Below are 20,695 nucleotides of genomic sequence, written 5' to 3' on the forward strand. Positions count from 1 at the left end.
TTCAAATTAACACTATTCGCCGTGGCACTGGCCCATTAATTTACAATTGGGTAAAACTTCTGAATATTTGTAGTTTGTCTGAATAATTGATTGGACTACCCGCATAAAGTTTTCATGTTTTTTCATATATATGCTCTGTTGCAAAAAAATATATGTACCTAGAAGAAATTGAGCCACATCTATGAAATGCAGCATGCAAATGTGGTTTGACAAGTTTTGTAAATGATTACACTTGCAGCACCAATCAGCATTGTGGTGTGATACAATGTGCATCAGAAGTACACAGCTGGTAGAATGTAAAAGGGCTGGTGCTGTGAGAGATGAGCATTTACAGCTGTGCAGTGGCTTGGATACATGACATTGTAACAAAAGATGTTCTTAAGGTGTACTCAACAGCATTATAAACATTTGTCAGACTTTGAGAGGAGTTGCATCATAGGGCTAAAAGAGGGCAGCTGTCAAACAGGCAGATTGGCTGGCATATTTGTCAAAGTGATGTGGTCATTGTCTATTGTTGGAACCATTGGCTCAGCAAAGCCATAGTTCAGCTGCCATAAGGGCTTGGGATGCCCTGGACCACCAGTTCATGAGTTATCATATTCCTGTAAAAATCTTCATGAGTTATCAATTCAAGAGCTGCCACGTCCGCACCAACAGTTACACTCTTATGGATTCAGTGCCATTTGCTAACTCATAGGGATCCCAGAATATCCAGGGATAGAATTCACTGAAGGCTAGATGAGGTTGGGTTCAAATGTTAATATCTATTATTAAGACGCTTGCCATCTTAAGCAATGTCGTCTTACATGATGTCGCTCTCACTCAAGCTGGATGGTGTCTGATTGGTCTTCAATGATAATCATGCTTCTCCCTCAGTGCTAATGACCACCATGTGTCTATAGATGAAGAGATGAGCAGTCTAATGTACCATTTATTACTGAGTGGTACACAGACAGAACACAGGGTGACAGTCTGAGTATTGATCAGCTGGGACCATTAGTCATGCTGCGAGGTATTCTGACTCCTCACAGGTATGTTGACGACAATTTGCAGCCAGCCATACTGTTTATGTTAGCAGGTCATCCAGGTTCTCTTTTCCAGCCGGGTAGTGCTTGGCCACATAGAGCATGACTTAATAATGTCTTTTATGTGTTATGCGTGTTCTCGAGAGGCCTGCCAGATCTCCAGATCTGTCGCTTATCAAGCACATTTGGGACATGCTGGGTAGGCAAATTCAGCTGTGCATAAGTACGTTCCAACTCACTGACCAGTTGCTTCATTTATGGCACAATCTACTACAGTGGGACATTGGCAACAACTCCATACCCAACTGAATATTAGCTTGTATAGCTGCCAGGGGTGTTTTTACCACCTACTGATTTTCACATTCTTTATATTGCTATTCGTGAAGAAAACGCTTTTTTCGCCCCAGTTTTTGATCATTTTTTTATCTGCTTGAACACTGTGTGTAGCCATGTTTCATAGCTTATGTCGCATTCATAGTAGACCCTACATAGAAAAGACTCATAGAGATTTCTTGTTATGTCTTGAAGAACAGATACTACAGAAGAAGATTTAAATAACCTTTTTATTTGAACTAACAACAAGATGCACACACCCGGTGCTCACAATTCACTACCACTTGTGGCTAAACTGAATTGAACAGAAAATAAAAATGTAAAATCGCAATAAATTAGGATGGCTAAACGACTTGCTGCTAGGCTGATTCTAGGCTCAGCCAAGCCTAGAATTCCAGGCCTAGAATAGCTGAGCTGATTCTCAGAATGCTGATCACTGAATATCAATATAATGTGAAGGGTGTCTAACACCAGCTAGAGAGCTATTTCAAACACACAGCATAAACTCAGAACTAACACTGCTACTGCTCCTCAAGAATTCTTGAACCACAGCTTAAATACTGCTTTTGAACACACTTAGATTTTGCATACTACATCATTAAAATTTACATTCCGTCAGGAAACTGAAATCAGGATGGGACGGAAAGTTGAACTAAAAATAATTGGTCAGAATAAAATAAGGTCTTTACAATTGTGGCTCAGTTCTTTCTGGATGTATAATTTTTTTTTTTTTTTTTTTTTTTTTTTTGCAATAGAGTGTATAACATAAATAAAAGCCACTTTTTCTTAGAAACAAGTTTTTTTTTTGGGGGGGTAGATAGCTTTTTACAATATATGAAATAATAATCAACCTTGGTTTACCACTGGTTTTATGAAAAAAACTGTTGATTTTAATTCTTCTGCAAGGTCAAAAGTTTTCTGACCTGGTGTTATATCTGATAAAGATTTGTGTCTACTTCTTATACAGACCTTATGTGACTACATTTGTGGTCAGGTGGGTGGGCTGCTTCCTACAAACAGACCTAAGTGTTCTGCTGTAATTTATTTTAATAATGTGGCATAGCCTTATTTATCTTTTCATCTGAGTCATAAGAACTGATAGAAAGTTGAAATATTAAATTTTATATATCAGTAAAAAAGTATTCTGTGAATTAACACTTTATAGGCCTGTATGTTGTTAAAATGTTGCTTCAGCTGATAAGATTTTTTGAGTTTTGGAGATAAATGTACCTGTTATGGAAATCAGTGTTTAAAAACGGGAGGGTGGAGCAGTTATATACTGATGTAAAATTTTTAATGGGAAAAAAAAGGTTATATTTTAGAGACATTAGGTATTTTTTGGAAGCAGGCAAGATGAAAAATTAGCAGTTGTCTTCGCTGAGAATCAAACCACCGACCTCTGGAATACCGGCCCAGCACGCAGAGTCACTACACCATGAAGGCACTCTAGGAAGGCGGGAGAAATACCTTTTATACTCCCCCTTTTAAAGGGATACTGGGGTTTTTAGGGGACCCAATCGCCAAATCCTGGGTGAGGAGAATCATCATCCAACACCCTTTTAGTTTGGGTGCCACTGTAAAGACATTAGGTATTTTTTGGAAGCAGGAAAGATAAAAAATTAACAATGCCTTCACTGGGAATCGAACCACGGATCTCTGGAATACCGGCCCAGTGTGCAGACCACCACATCATGAAGCCACGCTAGGATGGCGGGAGAAATACCTTAAAATATGACTTGCTATGTAATGAGCTGTTAACCTGTTAATAGTGATGCTGATCAAAATATTGCACAATCTTTTTAGAAAAATGAATGCTGTTAAAAAAAAAAAAAAAAAAAAAAGGAAAAAGGTTGCTGACGCTAAATGTTGAATTAAAGTAAAATCGGCATGATATCGTGTGTTTGATGATTATTAATTTGTTATGCAGTGAAGCTGATCAAAATATTATTAAATATTTTTAAAGATAATAAATAGATTTAAAATTCTGCTTTTACAAAATCTTAAGTGCAGAGATTTTTACAGGAATATGATAACTGTCCAATTGGTATAGCGCTTAGTGATGATGACTGCTGTGCTCTGGTTTGGATCCCGGGAGAATGTGTGTATGTTTGTAAATGTATAGTTTCTAAGCAGCAAGGGGACATTCAAAATACACCATGAGCTGAAAGTCCTCTTGCAAGGTTGGGATAGGAAAAGAGGTGAGAGAGATCCTTGGACACTCTCCAAGGTATTCTTCTTCAAAATTGGAGCAGAACTGCACAATGAGTACACCGGGTCCATACCTGTACAAGTAATAGTGAAATTCTAGTGTCTGCCCACTACTACGTGTACAGGAATAATATTTTTATTTTCCACCATTAAGTTTTAAATTGCTACACTTTGAGAAATTTGAACCAAGTTACTTGTACCTGTGCGGAGTGTCTAGTCCTGAGTGCTAGTACAGCTAAGAAATTATTAATCACAAATAGCTGTATTTAGTCTTATATATTTAATTTTACTGTTTACAAAATAATGAACTCAATATAACCAATGATTTACCAATTAAATTTTGGAACTAACTTTTATTGTCCTACAGAGCACCTATTTGCACAGTCTCCATTTCGTATTTTAAGAGATTAAATTTTATCAGTGTATCTAAAAACTGTTTTATAATTCTGGCTTTTTAAGTGCATTGAAACTACAGTGTTCAAACTAACTGAGATCACGAATATTCAAAAAGTTTGGATAATTCAGGTTCCTCCTATAGGCTGATTCTCATTTGCTGTAATACAAATCAGAATGTTTTTATATTTATTTATTGTTTTCCCTCTCTTATATTAATGAAGATTCTATGTTTAAAAAATAAGACATTTTTACTTCTATGAAAAATATAAAAAACACAGTTAAATAGAGAAATAATTTTTATTTATGCATATAAAAATAAAAAAATAATTGCAGTTACTATATATGACAAAAATCAGTGAAGAAGAATTGTTTCGTTTGGTCAAATATATAAAAAGGAGCTCTTAGTTTTTTTTGCCACAAGCAATCTTTTCACCATTGCTAGACGATCATACTTCCCTCCCTCCCTTCCAAAATTTGAAAAATGCACATACATATGTATGGATATACATATATATATATGAAATAATAGCAGCAAAAGGACTGGAGTAGTGTCGATGCATACGTAGATCCATATTGAAGAATTCTGATTGCATAGTTGCTAATGTAGACTTCATAGTATCTAAAACACTGGGCAGTCGAGGCAGTTTTAATTCCATTTTTATTTGCAGTTGATATTTGTTGCCACAGTTCACTTGGCACTTGAGTTGTGCCTATTCAAAAACATTTACATTTTTTATATTATTGCAATAGGAAGCAGCATAGCGAAATTACGTCCAAGCAGAGCAGAGACAGAAGCTGAAGTGCATAGTTATGCAAGATGGAAGCACGTAAAGAAAATTTTTGTTTGAGTTAAAAAGTTTAAGTTTCCAATTATTAGATCATCAGCATTGTGCAAGCCATGCAAAAAGGAAAGATCTAAAAATGGTGCAAGCCCAAGAAGTTATTACAATTTTTAGAGCAGAGAGGGAGAATTTACGTTAGTTTAAATTATAATTTTGATTTACATATTTTTATCTTGCATATATATAAATATATATATGTAAGATAAAAATGTATGAATCAGAATTATAATATAACTATATGTAAGATAAAAATGTATGAATCAGAATTATAATATAACTATAAACATTAATTCTTCCTCTCTATTCTAAAATCGTAATAACTTATCTGCATTGCGTCATTCAGATTAATCATGCGATCTTACGTAACCGTTAATACCAGATGCCTCTTGACAACCAATCGCTGAATTGTAAACCAAAACTTTTCTCTTCGCGTGCTTCCATCTTGCATAACTACGCACTTCAGCTTTTGCCCTCTACTCTGCTAAGATGTAATTTCGCTGGCTTGCTTTCCTTCTCAATTATATCAAAAATGTAATGTTCTTGAATAGGCATAACTAGAGTGCCAAGGTGATTGTGGTCACAAATATCAATTGGAAATAAAAATGGAATTAAAACTGCTTCGATTGCCAAGTTCTTTAGATATTAACAAGTTAGCATTACTAGCATACTGCACAATCAAAATCTTCTTCAATATGGGTCTAATCAAGCATCTACAGTGTTCCGTCCTTTCCTTTGCTTTTATTATTACAATTAATTGTTACAGTGTTCCGTCCTTTCCTTTGCTTTTATCATGACATATATATATATATATAAATTTAGATTATTTTTAATGTATTTTATAAATTAAACCTGAAAATACATAGCGAATGTTGATAAGTACCAAAACTTTAATAAATGTAGTTTTTTATATTCATTAACTAAAACTAATAACCTAAATGCTAATGAAAGCCGACTGCTATCCTTCCTAAAACCATAAAATTCTCTCCTAGAAGGAAATTCTCCTCTAGTATAGAGATTATGCTGAACGATGCAGGTGTTAGACATTTTATTGACCTGTATAATGTCTGAGGGTCTTAAATTCTGTTGCCTGGCAGCCCCCTAAATTAAAAAAATTTCATTGCCCTATTCCCTAAATTCTAAAAATTTTACTGTCCCTTATGTTTGCTGCTCATTACTTCTCCAAATAATAATAATAATAATAATAATAAAAAATAATTGCCATCTCGTGCGACTGCACCAGCTGTGATCCTGACCCTGATGTTAGGTAAGACTGCAGGCAAAACATAAGCTTGATGGTGGAAAAAGGTATGATTATATCTGTTTCCATGCCCACAGATAGCTCAGCACATATCAGCACCTACTGATAATAATGCTGGGCCCAACTTCAATGTCTGTCTGGTAAGTACTTCAAACAGAAACTACAGGCACTTAATGTTGCAATACATAATCACATCTATGAAATGCATGCAGTTCAGCCCTATAAACTTTCACATAACTACACTCCTGGAACCAAGCTAGCTAATCAACCTTTTTAATTAACAAAAATTAATGTTACTTTTATTATATATTTTATGATGTTGTACTGAAAAATTTTAAGTTCTGAGATAGAAATTCATTTTAATGTATTGTGACAAAACGATTAGGTGTTAAATTTAAGAAATTAAAATTTATGCTTAATTTGCATTGTTCTTGCAGGTCCACTTTGGTCAAAAAAGCCTTGATGTCTGTAAACAAATACTAAATAGATATTATCCTAATTCAGTGGTATGTCTTATAGATTTTTTATTAGATTTTTCTTTAAAAATTACCATTATTCTGAACATATTTGGTTTTTAATTATCATTGCTTTTGAAGAAATACATATATTTTCATGCATTATGAAAAGTGATTTTATGCAGCCAAATAACATTATGTTGTCCATTCAACAAATATCAGATAGATGTACATAAAGATACAGACGGATTTGCTAGTAATATTACAGTATGTAGAATTCAAATATTGTATATTTGCATGTTTTAAATTAGAATACTAATACTGTATATATGAATATACTTTTCATTGACTTTACTAAACATTTTAGATATATATTAAACTATATGGATATCTGATACTTTTCGGTTATGTACCTGCCACACTATATGGATATTTTAGCAGTACTATTGTAATAATACGTGTGCATTTAATTATTCTTGTTTACATACACATGCGCATGTAGTACCCAGATGATGCTGTCGTTGGGTCTTGACTGGTACTTGGCTTCTCTGTCACAGGTGCGGAAAAGCATGCCAGGTGTATAACATAAAAGTACAGAATATCTTATTCTAGTGAAGTTTAGTGTCAGGTTGTTCAAAGACAAGTCGATGATGTTCATATCCTTCTTGAAATTTTCACTCTGTTACAACTGAATTTTATAGTGATAATATTCATATAAACTTTTACAGCAGCAACAACCATGTGAAACATTAAGGGGGAGATAAAATATCAAATTTTATTGCAAATTAAGAAAACTAAAAAAAAAAAAAAAAAAAGATTTGTCATATGCGTATGTTTTCAGCGTTTCAAACAGGAAGATTGCATTGATGATGAAATGCAGAACCATCTTTTTTAGGCTGGAAAAGGTGTTAGATTTGACTGTCTGATGAACATGCATCAGTATTAATCTAAATATTTACTCTACCAAAATGAGATGAGGATACATATAAGCTATTGATCTCATTTTGGTGAGAGATCTGGGGAAATAAACCATTTCTTCTAAGATGTTCCAAAAATACAAAAGAATGCAGCATTCTAGAGATTTGCTTAGATTCACAGACTAGGCTGTATGTTGTTTCAAAGTTATCGTGACAGAAAAATTGTATTTCCAATATGTGCCATCAAAGTTTGTATATTAGAATTCAATTTTCAAAGATTCCCTTTTCAAGTCTAAGCTATATAACTGCAATTCCACTTCAGTGTAATGTTACCATTTTTTTTTATACTTATAATGGAATCATTAACAAAAGGTTTTTTTTTTTTTTTTTTTTTTTTTTTTTTTAAACAATTCTACTGATTCTGAATTATTTAATGTTCACAGGGTTTGTACAGTCTTTAAGAGTCCTTAGAATTTTTGGAATCGATTTTTGGTCCTTAAAAGTCCTTAATTTTGGCCAAACTCAGCAGAAGGTCCTTAATTTGAATCATCTGAAATTTCTGTCTGTTTTTATGACTGCTATTTTGAGTGTGAATTAGCATTTTGGAGGAACATTTTGGGCTATTCACTGACATATATGGTTATCTTTTGAATGGGTTCATGGGTTATAATTTGTTTCTATTTCATATATATAAATAATGGGATACTCGAGTTTCTAAGCAAGAAGTGAAACATAAGCATTTCAAAATTAATTTTTTCTAATAAAGAGCTTTTAAACAACTTTTCGCATTTGAAGATGTGAATTCTTTTATCTAAATTTGGCGACTTATCAACATTCTGGGGATTTTAAGATCAGTTTCTGCAGAAAAGTTTTAATTCCGAGATTTGAGAATTTTTCGACGATTTTTTTTAAAACATCGCAACATTGATAAATTTCATTAAAATAATTCTAATATATTGAAATTATATTTAAAAAATAACATTAAAATAAAACTTTTTTTCGCCATCATATTATAAAGTTTCATTTTGGCAACTTATTATACAATATTTTGAAGATGAAAAATAAGCAAGGTATAATGCTCTAAAGCAGAATTTATGAAACAGCCCTTAGCAAAAGCAAAACTAGCTATGTAAATAATTAAAAATGTCTTCTTTTTAATTTTTTCATATTAAGAGTTTTTCCCATGTAATTGTCTCAGAATATTCAAAATTCTAAGAATATGCTGTATAAAATTAATTTTACACTTTTTCCCTCCCTTTTTTTTCCCCAAAATATTTCTGGCTTTTTGCAGTTATATTATAGAATTGGTAAGGATAATTTTTCTTCAGGATTTTAGACATTGCAGCTTGGAAGGTTTAGAAGGATTTGAAGCCAAGATTTATATATCCACGATTCTAGAAGATTCAAGAAATACATGAAAAACTGTAAAATGTCCCCATGGTATCAACACATAATGGGTGTATTTTACAGAAAGTTTGCAGTGAATTTCTTACTTGTTGGAAAACGTCTGGAAGAACAATGAAAACATAATATTTGAATGTTTTTCTTCTGATACTAGAATCTTTTAATATGTTTATCTTCTCTTTATTTTCTCTACTTTTCATTAGATTCAAGCATAGAAAATATCAAAAATGTTTCTAATCTTATCACATGGGCAGGCATTATAGAAAGGAATTTTTTTTTATCAATAAAGAAATTGAAAACAATTTAAAAGATTCATCTAATATGTCTTAATGCATCATACACATAGCTAGCACTAGGCATTTTCCCACCTGATGCAATCTGTGTGGATTCTAAATTCTTCTTCCAACGCCTGCTCTAAAGTCTAGAAGTTTTGCCATGTTTAGATATTGTTGTTCGGTGTGTCACTAAATTCTAAAAATTCTGCCACATCAGCTCTGTAACTGGCCTTTATCATATATATTTCATATTTCTTCTAAATTTTCATATTACTAAAGAAATAAAATTAGCTGCTTTTTGTATACATTCTAAATGCATTTAGTGTTTTTTAGAAAACAGAAATCCTTAATTAAATCCGAAAATTCCGAAATGAAAAGGAAACGTGTTGAAGAAAGAAACTGAATACACAAAGAAAATTATTCTTCAAAGATATGTGCAGTTATTATTATTATGTAAATTACCCAATTGTTTATGATTTCAGCCTTTACTATAATTTCCCATTTCTATTTCCTCATATGATAGAGTTACTAAGCCAGATTAAATTAAAATTAAATTGTATAATCTTTGACCACTAGTTCACATTTTTAGTTTGAATTTGACTGTTCTTGTTTAATTACGTCCCCATGATTGATTTTGTTAGCATCAGAACATGCCTTTATGTTCGAAGTTCTTTTTAAATAAGAGGTTTATTTAAACCTTTGTCTGATATTGTAGTTACTTTCAGCCATAAAGATAATTTGCTTCTCGTCTGTCGGGGATTTTAGACTATTTAATTTTTACCGAATCAAGTAAACTGTTATAGGTACATTGTGGAGAGGTTGACAAGTTAGGAGATAAAGCATGCAGAAACTTGCGAGAGCAATAGTTTGCATATTGAAACAAATCTCTAATTGTTAGAAAAGATGTTTAAAGAGAAGGAAATCTATATAAACTAGCCAAAATGTTTGGGAAGGCTTCAAATTAAAATGATGGATAAGTATTTTGTTGAGTGTTGTTGATACAAAACATAAATGTTTTATACCTTTTAATATGTAATTATCCTAATATCGTTTAAGAATCAATGTCATAAATTGCATGTATTTTAAACTGTGAAACTTTATTAGATTTTGATTTTAATAGGGCTTTTTTAACAAATATTGTTAAAAAATAAAATTTAATAGTGGCCATGTAAATCCATAATGACTAAGGTTATCAAACTACCTAATTTAATTATTTATAACTAACTGCTTACCCTTAAAAATTATCTCTACATATTAAAGTAAGTTATTGCCTTTCATTAATACTCACTGTGGTCACAAAATAAAATACAAAAATGCAAAAATAAAGTAAAACTTATTCTTTACATCTAATGAGACTTGAAATAATACAAAATAACTTATCACCTCCATTGCTTTAATGGCTTATCGGAACCTTAAAGTATATTAACTGGGTTACAACCCCTGGAACTCTACACGAAACTACGACACTAACTGCATCAAACAGAGCCTAACTTTCAACACTTGCCAACCGTGCCTACATCAGGACTTTCAGGTTTGTTCCAATCAGCAGGCCTCTCTCTAAACAAGCAGCAGCGGTGACAACATTCAGTCTTTTGTTATGAATCATGCTGATTATGATCTTACTTCTCATTTTAACCTATGCCGTTTGACATAAAATCTACCTACTATTTACTAAACCTCCAGACTGCCCAAGTATGTGACAAAATGAGACAGAAAAAAATCAACATAAAGCTAACTATTAGTAAAATGTAAATGTCACTTATCTTCTTTCAAATATGTCCAACTATTATAAGTGTAAAATATTTAATGCTACTTGATAAATTGCTTAAAGTTTATTTTATCCTCAAACTTATTAATAATTGTGTGAATTAATTCATGTTTAGTAATAAGGCATATTACTTAGGGATCTATTTTATTTTTAGGATGGTATTACAAAAGGGAAATTTAGGTATAGATAATATTTTTAATTGAATTTATTCAGTTTGCATTTGCTCATAGGTCCTTAATTTTTTTCATTAATGGTCCTTAAAAGTCCTTAGAAGTACTTAATTTCTCTGTGGCGGATTGTGTACGAGCCCTGTGTTCAAGAATTCTTAAGTTCACCTACAAAATTTAGCATGAAGGTACATGGTTGTTCTACAGCTATTAATCGTGACTGTGTTTAGCTTCCCAAAAAATTGCATGTGCTATAACAGTCTTTATATTTAGGAGATTTGTCTCTCAACATTACTTCCTATTCATAAATTTAAGCTGGTATTGAAAGGGCCCATTTGGCTAATGAGAAAACTGTGAAACAGTCTCAAATTAATTTCTTAATGTTTCAGTTAAAGATGGCTTTCAAGAATGCTTTATGGGCTCTGAAATAAATTAATTCTCTTATGAGGAATATGTTTTGAATATATACTAAACACAAACGTGCAGCTTGTTTTCCATCAGATAAGTAGGTTATATCCCCTCCCCCATGTATTATAAGATTCAGGAGAATACATACTTTGTAAGTTCACTGGTAATTTGCATTTTGGTGGGAGCACGAAAAGTCATTGTTTTTGCAAATGATATCTAGAGACTAGTCAAAAGAATGTTATACTGAATAATCATTGTTTTAAATTAAAGAAGGGCTAGCAAAAAATGCCTCATGGGTCATTATACTGAAGGCTGTACTAAATAAATTTGACTGTATTTTGTCATTATTTCAATTGGATTCATTATCTTTGTTAGTTAATTGTCATTGTTTCACAAAATTAAGTTATTATTGATGAAACTTTTAAAAAAAGTGCATTTTATTTTTATCTCACTCTTTTTTTTTTTTTTTTTTTTTTTTTTTTTTTTTTTTTTTTTAAGCTTGGTAACTTAATTTGAAGATCTTAATTAATATTTTTAATTTATTTTTTTATGTTATTTTGACATGGTCTCATTTTAGGAGAAATAATAAAAAAATTCAGAATGTTAGACAGTCAGTGAAGTTTAAAGATGTAATTTACTGTTCTAAATTCGCTGATAGCTCTCATGATAATGAGAATTAGTATCCTAAAATAATTGAATGTTTTTTTTTTTTAATCCTCTGAATGGCCTGTGCTTTCATTTAGCTATGAAATTTATTGTTACTTATAGTATAAAAAAATTGTTCTTTAAAATATTTTACTGTACATTGTAAGCTAATGATCTAGAAATCATTCTAATTATATCAAATTTGTGAGGACAAACAGCCCTTCATTGTTCCTAAGAAGCATTAAAGCTGAGGGCTAAATTTCTGTTTTTGGTAATAAAATAAAGGATTAAAAGGATTATTTGTTTTAATTTTAAGAATTATAAGGAAGTTTTGCAATAGTTCTGCAATATTACATATGAAGCGCTTAATTTTGAACTTATATAAAGCTTTAAGTGTCTTAATGCTTCATAAAAGCGTGTCTGCATAAGGAGACATGTATTTGAACAAGTATCTCTTGACTTCTGTAATGGCTGGCTACACCAGTCTATCTACACGGGAAAATATATTACCGGCACATCAGATACATATTTTCAATACCTGCACCAGGAGTCATAATAATTAATTATGACAGAATACAAATGAAGTTGTATAGAAATCATGTGTCTGGAAAGGAATGGTGATTATTGAATTAGTGTTTTGCTTGCTAAATGACATATGCCTTGAACTGTTTGGTGTCTTTGTTGTTACCTTAAAAAAACTTATGAAACACTTATTTTAAATCATAACTTTTGACTGATGTCTTTGGAAATGGTAGAAATTTTTTTTTTTCACCTTTATACAAGTGATTTGTTATTGTCAACTATAAAGGAATGTATTTTTTTACCTCATTTGTGAACATTAACTAAATCTGTTAGAATATTTTTTCCTCGTTAAGAGGATTACTACTTTCTTATATTCTGAGACATCTGACAGACAGTAAAAGCCTAATTTATCGCCTGTATGCATTGATTTTCTTTCCGATTTCCTGTTTGTGATTTTTCAACCTTTTAATTAGAACCAGCTACTGAATGAATTGTTAGGCACATTTACTGAAATGCTGAATTTTTCATGGACCATAAGGTTATGAGTTTGAATACAACTGAGCTGTTTTCTTGAAAACAAAGGCTAAAAAGTTTTTTTTTTTTTTTTTTTTTTTTTTTTTTTTTTTTTTTTTTTGATTAGCAGAATTTTGTCAATATAAAAATTAATAAATTTTTTTAATGTAATGTATAATCATTTTACATTATTTTATTATTAAATATAAAATATAATTGTTATATTGATCAATTAATGGTTTTATTAATTAGTTATTAATTTTATATATTAATTAATTATTTAGTTTTATAGTATAAATATAATTATTAGATTTATAAAGTAATAAAATTAGTTTTTTTTTATGTGCTAAAAATCGATGCTTTATTATAAATCTAATTATCAGCAGTGTATGTTATATTTTATGCTGTACATGAAGTAAATGATGTATTATTTTCTTTTATGTAAATGAATGATTAAGTATGCATATATTTTCACAATTAATTGCTTTCCTTTCTTTCTTTATTAATTTTATTTTTAGCTCAAATGGGCTACTAATTTTGTTTAGGCATTTTGCGCTAGTTTACTATAAAAGTATGAATCACTTTTCAAATTGTTGCCACCAAATATTAGAGCCCTGCATTATATTTAAAGAAACTGAATAATAGAGAATATGCATGAATGTATGTATGCTTGTCACATAGTGAAATATTAATGGTATATAGGGACATCCAATTTTGAATAGCATAGTCCTCCACTCGAATATGACTTGAATACTCTGGAAGCCCAAATTTGGAATTGTTTTATTATCTATTTCCTATTTTGTAAATGAATTTTTGATTATAAACTCCCCGATTTCAGAGCGCCTTAACATTGACACTGTGTGCATCTTCGAGCACAGGTATTTTATGTGTGAGATTTCTGTACATTTCTTGCTGGTGTTATGTTGGTAGCATAGCAATGCAAAGATGTTACAATGTCTAATGGTGTTTTATGTCGAATGTTTTTATTATTCTGTTTAATTTATTTTTTGTATTTTGCGGTTTTATTGCCAATTTTAATCATCATTACTTTCTGTCTATTATTAAGCCTCCTGTTTATCATCATTATTATTTCTACTTATTTTTAAAATTAAGGCCTGAAAAATAAATGTTCTGAAAACTTTGCAAATTATTATGTTTTGTGTGAGATAGATTTAGGTCTCCTGTTGGATCCCAATCACTTCATCTGCTTTGATTTCTCTAATTGGCTCATTAGCTCAGGTCAATATAAAGACAAATTCAGTCTGCATAAATGATATGGTGTCAGGCAACACATTTATGAGAGAGAGTTTATTGCCATTGAACAATTTTAACTTTGTCTTGTGTAGAGGGTCCTTAAGAGAATAAAGTATTTTTAAGTTTTAAAAGTTTTAGTAGTTTAAAAAAGTTTTCATTATAGTATTTTCTTGTAATAAGATACTTTAAATTAGCATGTATGTTCATGCTAAACACCTTCCATATAAAAGAAATACAATATATAATTGTATAAATAATATTATTATTTCACAATGCTTATTATATGTATTAAAATTTCATAGTGCATAATAAATAATGTGAAATGTGTACTTTTTCTTTAAAAGAGGTGTTTAATTATAACATTATGTTTTGCTGCTTGGTGTACATTTTGTTTTATTTAGCTTTTATTATTATTATTATTATTTTATTATTATTATTATTATTATTATTATTATTTTGAAGTAGCAATCGACTCTGGAACATAATGGTTATATCAGTATAGAGATACAAGTAACTTTCATATAACATATTAATTAGGTATCAGGAAAATGCTATGCTGTACGAATTCATGTTTAAAGAGCCTAAGAACTAGTACAGTAAGTTGGGAGGGGGCTGTTATACATTTTATAATTAATAGAAATATGCTTATTAAAACAGTAACTGATAAAAGATATAAGGTATTAATATTACATGATGTTTTTTTTCATTTGATCACTATTAAACAAGGTGTCTTCCTTTAGCAAGATAGCCCTTAAATAAAAGGGGGACTGTTTTCAACAAAATATTTGTGTTGCGCTTTGCAAAGAATCTTTTATTGTTTGCTTTTAACTAAGAGATTAGCATTAATTTTGTTACATTTAGCTAAACACTTGCAAAGTTCTTTTAAATTCCGTACCTTTTTTTCAGTGGAAAGATTTTCATTTCAGAAATGTAACTCCATTTTTTGGGGCTAAGCTAGATGAAAAGCTTTTTCCCCCCTTTTTATTATTTCTTCTCTCTGGTCTCTGTAATTTTATTTTAGCAATAATATATTTTTTTTTCAATTATGTTGTAATTTAATGTGATGTGACTCTTGGGGTATTAGCAGCTGGTCTTAGGTGTTCAATACTGACTATTTTCTTGATCATGATCAAGCAGTGTGAGAACAAAATCTTGTTGGAGTGAGATAGTTATAGCTACATGTACATGCAGTTCTTTTTTCATGTGATATTTTATTAACAGAATCTATAATTTTAGAAGAATTTTTCTTAATGGAAAATTTTGTTACATTTTATTACATATTTACTATTGCAGCAGTTTTAGATATGATTTTAATAAAGTAATTATTTAAATCAACTGCATTTTTTAAATATTTGTTTAAGTAATAGTTGTTATGATATTACTGTTGATATAAATTTCCAAACATATGTATTACTAATTTTTTTTTTAGTTTAAAGATATTTAATGTTAATCTACTATTATGTTTTATCTTTTTTGCTGTTTTTAATGTTTTCTTTTCATTTGTTTCTTTCTTTTTTTAGTTGAATCTTAAAAAACTAGAAGACTCACATTCTGATTTTCCACCTAAGGTATTGTTCATTTAATTATTCTGTATTTTTATCTCTTAATTATCATTATTATTTTTCTCACATTTACATGATTTTATTAGATTTCTTAATAGCTTTCATTAATTAATTAATTATTTTCATTAATTAATTTACAATGTATTTCATTGTGGGACTTTTAAATCAAAATGTATTTGTATTTGCTAAAGAGCAGTAAATTACATATAAACATACACATTTCATTCTTGTGAACATATAAGAAGTGTGATTGGATGATTTAATGCTTAGATTTTTCTATCATTTCATTTATTTTATTAAACTATAGTATTTGCGTCGAGATTTAAATGAGTACATTGTCGTATTCTTGATTGCAATTAATTAACCCCTTAAATTTTCATTTATTTTTCTGGAATTTGATCAAAAAAGCCACATTTTAATTGTATTTTTTTATTTAGAATTTTAAATAGAAAAATGAAAAATGTTATTAAAATTAACATTCTTAATATTTGTAAGCATTTAGGATTTTTTTTTTTTTTTTTTTTACTTTAATAGTGTTTTTGTTGTAAATTGCCTTTTTTCCCTACTTCATAACAGGGAAGTTACATTTACAGTTGTAAATTCGGTACTATCTTGTTATTTGAATCTTCACTGAAAAGTTACAAACTCATTGCTGGCATTGCAGAGTGTTCACAAAATTGTTGCCAGCTTTGAAAATTAACATTTGTTTGGGTAGCTGTATGTTTATTTTATTTCAGCAAACATATCACTGTCACCTATTTTACATTCTTCTTTTCTTTTCTTTTCTTTCTTTCTTTCTTTCTTTTTTTTTTTTAAATATATATATATATATATATATATATATATATATATACAAGACTTAACACTTTTTGGTTTTTTGTGCTGCTTCTTCCCATGTATGCAGCAATCCCTTTCTGCTAAGAGAAAATCAGAGAATTGCACAAACTCGGTATCATGTACAGCCTCAGTACCAAAATGCTTAGATGGGAAATACACCTTTATGCAAGTCACATTACTTCCTATGCGTGCAGAATGAGCCTGAGATTTTGACAAAGATGACAAAATCTGCTGTGTGAGGTCCACCACTATGCTAAAATGATGAAATTCCCATAGGAGGGATCATAACTCACTCACTCCACTACCACTGGTGAAAATATCCAGAGAAATGAAAAGTTGTCTGTCACATGAGGGGGGGGATCCTATGCACATACATGAGTTGCTACATAAATACTTTCTTGGCAACATCGTGAGTTGCTAAATAAATACTTTTTGGTGACGTGATATGTTGCCTCTGTGGTGGTGTAAGTAATTGGTAAGTATCATTTCTCTTCAAATATATTCCACATGTATATGTTATACGCATTTGTTTTTTCATAAGATTTTAACTGTTTTTCATGCTTATGTTAATTTCATGTTTAGGCAGAGGTGACATTTGAAGAGGAAAATGAACTACTAAATAACTTGAAAGTAAGTGATAAAAATGCATATTGTTATTGCAGAGATGAATTAAGAAATATTTAATCAATGCAAAAAGTATATTGTATTTTTCGTGTTTTTGTTTGAAGATTTGTTATGTCTGAGTCACTTTCAGTCATCTAATAGGGTATTCTGTATTTACAAAGCAGTCATGTAAACCATTTTTAAAATACATCAATACTTGGGTATTGGCAGTACTTCAATACACAGCCATCAGTCTGTCAGTGCTCTTTGGCGAATAAAATATATTATATACATCAGCACAATGTTATTCTGCATATTTTGTCTCTGTCTCCATTGTAAGAAGGCAAATGGCTTTTTTCCAAACCAGTGTATGTTCTTATTTTAGTACTTTGTTGGCAGTTTTGTTGACATATTTTCATCATACGTATTTTGTTGTATAAATTTTCATTATGCTAGAATATTTGAGAGTTTTTCACAGACCAAGTAAATATATGATGTAAAATAGAATAAAATTAATATGAGATGAATAAATGTTATACCGAGAATTTTTCATGTGAACAGGGTTACCAAAAAATGATGCAGTACAAGTATACTTACTCAAATTGTACTGGAGTTGATTCTGAAGTATAAAAAGATGCCCAGCTCCCTTAACTCCCAGCTCTCCTTAACCTCCATAAAAAGAGTCCATTAAAAACAGTAAAAATAAATATAGAAAATAAAATATTGCAGCTTTTTAGAAGAATATGGACAGTGTGAAAGTGGCCACAATGCTCAAAGAAAACTTAATTGTGAGTTGTAATAATGCAGTGGACATTGAAACACAAAAAGAAGCATTCCTGACTTCTTTATCCCTTTGAAAAAGAATGCATTAAGAATAATAAAAATAAGTATGTAAAATAAAATATTGCACTTTTGCGGAAGAGTCTGGACAACTTCTGGAGTTGTCACAATGCTCACAGAAAGCAGAATTGTGGGTTGTAGCATTACAGGGTATTGACTGATATACAGGCATAAGTACTAATATTTCTACACAAATAGTTTTAAGACCTAGTTTAAAGTTCTTTCCTACCTTAGCTTTGGCTTAATAGGTTAGCTAACTAGCCCAACACTACAGCTGGTGAGTAACTTAAAATAACTTGTTTTTATAATATATAGAAGAAAATGATGTTTTCTTCATTAAAAAATAAAGTGAGATTTTCTTTGAGATCATTTTAAAAAATTATAAGTTTCATTATGAGATGGTCTCTCTATAAATTATTATCTATATTATTCTATTATTATCTATAGCTCTCTATATTACATTCATCATAATATAAAGTGGGCTTAGGAAAATTTTGGATTAGGTTTCACATTTTCATTTTTTCCTGCAAAGATATATTTTGTAATAAAGCTAGATCGCAAAACTGTAAAAATCATCTGCTGCTTCATTGCTGCAGTACTTTTAAAGGCATAATAGAGGCAACAAAATTTAAGTGTTGTTTAAATTTTTAATATGGCCAGTCTGTAAATTTTGGAAATCAACCTATTTTTATAAGAAATGAACAAGATAGGACACTTTTCTCCTCTTTCTCAACAATTTCCTTGTGTCTTCCTCATAGTCTTGTTTAAGGAGGACTTGCAATTCTTCATTGGTAATACAGTGTTAAAAACTATATTTACTTCTCCCCTTCTCTGCTGTTTATTTTTGTTTATGCTCAACTGTATTTAAAATTTTTTTTATATAATCCACTATCATATATTCATCTTGAGGTGGGTTCCAGATATATTTTATATGAACATGACGTGATATATGCATTTTCATATAGCATACATATGCTGCTCGACATTGAAAATGCAACACCAAGAAGGAGTGGTCAGAAAGTGATGAAATTTGGAAAAAAGACAGAGACAGCAAGCAGCAATAAGTGATCTTTATTTCAGAATGATAGAATACAGAGCGAGAACGGCGTCGGCTCAGTAGGATGTAGGACCACAGTGGACAGCTATGCACGAAGAAACACATATTGGCATAGAGTCAATAAGAGTGCGGATGGTGTCCTGAGGGATGGCTCTCTATTCCCTTTCAACCATTTGCCACAGTTTGTCTTCTGAACGAGGCAGGGGCAGAGTCTGAAAATGGCGTCCAATCACATCTCGCACATGTTCGATTTTTGACAGATCAAGAGAGTATGGTGGCCAGGGAAGCATATTGGCAGATGCAAGCACTGTGTGGTCGGGCGTTATCCTGCTGAAAAATTGCATTAGGCAGCCTCTGAAGGTAGGGGATTGTCACCGGCCGGAGTACATTATCGAAGTATCGTTGGGCCATCATAGTGCCCTCAATACGAACTAGAGGTGACTTGGAATCGTACGCAATAGCGCCCCAAACCATTATGCCACATTGTCGTGCAGTGGTGTGTTACACAGTTACTGCCGGATTAGATCTGTCTCCTGTGGCGACTGTCACTGGATAAACAGAAGCATGACTTATCTAAGAACACGATGTTTCGCCATTCTGTCATCCACATGGCTCCAGTCTGGCACCATTCTAAATGTTGTGGGGTCAATGGTAGTCTTCTAACGGATGCCGTGAGTGCAGGCCACATTCAACCAATCGACGGGAAATGGTTCTGGTCAACACGGGAACATTCAGGGTATCTTGCACATGCTGCAGAATTGCAGTACAAGTGACTTGCGGGACCGCCACAGTTTGTCGGCGGATGTGTTGATCCACGCGTCCTGACGTCACTCTGGTTGCACCTGCACCCTCCTTCTTACCACATTTCCTTGTTCCAACCATATTCGCCAAAGCCGATTCACCGTACTCGCATCCATGTGGGTATCAGCTGCGATTTGACGTAAGAACCAACCTGCACTTCTCAGTCCTTTCACCATACCCCTTGTAAAATCGTCTATCTGCTGGAAGTGCGTTCATTGACGGTGGCCTGGCATTCTCTCCTATTACACGTATCCTCCGGGACAAAAACCAACTTTCTTCGATAATTCGCCTGGCAGAAATAACAACACGAATATTGCCCATTCTGCAAGTTCCTCCCCTTATATCTTACTTCACGTGCATCGGAGAGCTGCGCATTTCACATCATTCGCATAACTCAGTGACATGCGTCTACTCTAAAATTTGCATAAATTTCTGACCACTCCTTCTTGGTGTTGCATTTTCAATGTCGAGCAGTGTATTAATAGGATGAACACTTTATTATAATGGAAACAAAAACAAATACAGTTTACATAAAGTTAAAACATAATATTCCAGTGGCGTACATCATGTAACATCCATTATCGTAACATTCTTTTCTATTCTAT

The 20,695-nt window shown here is 31.4% G+C and overlaps 1 protein-coding gene across 1 annotated transcript in view; it reads left to right on the plus strand.

Moving 5' to 3' along the window:
* Positions 1 to 20,695, plus strand: part of LOC118186010 (leucine-rich PPR motif-containing protein, mitochondrial-like) — a 202,506-nt gene that overhangs the window by 96,930 nt on the left and 84,881 nt on the right. The window contains exons 18-20 of the mRNA XM_085827326.1: positions 6,500 to 6,568; positions 15,911 to 15,958; positions 17,372 to 17,419. Of these exons, the coding sequence (XP_085683452.1) occupies positions 6,500 to 6,568; positions 15,911 to 15,958; positions 17,372 to 17,419 (165 nt within the window). The remainder of the gene's footprint in view (positions 1 to 6,499; positions 6,569 to 15,910; positions 15,959 to 17,371; positions 17,420 to 20,695) is intronic.

The sequence above is a fragment of the Stegodyphus dumicola genome, chromosome 11 (genome assembly GCF_044657685.1).
Source record: "Stegodyphus dumicola isolate Sdum_Otavi_A_Nest chromosome 11, ASM4465768v1".
In the NCBI taxonomy this organism is placed as follows: Eukaryota; Metazoa; Arthropoda; class Arachnida; order Araneae; family Eresidae; genus Stegodyphus; species Stegodyphus dumicola.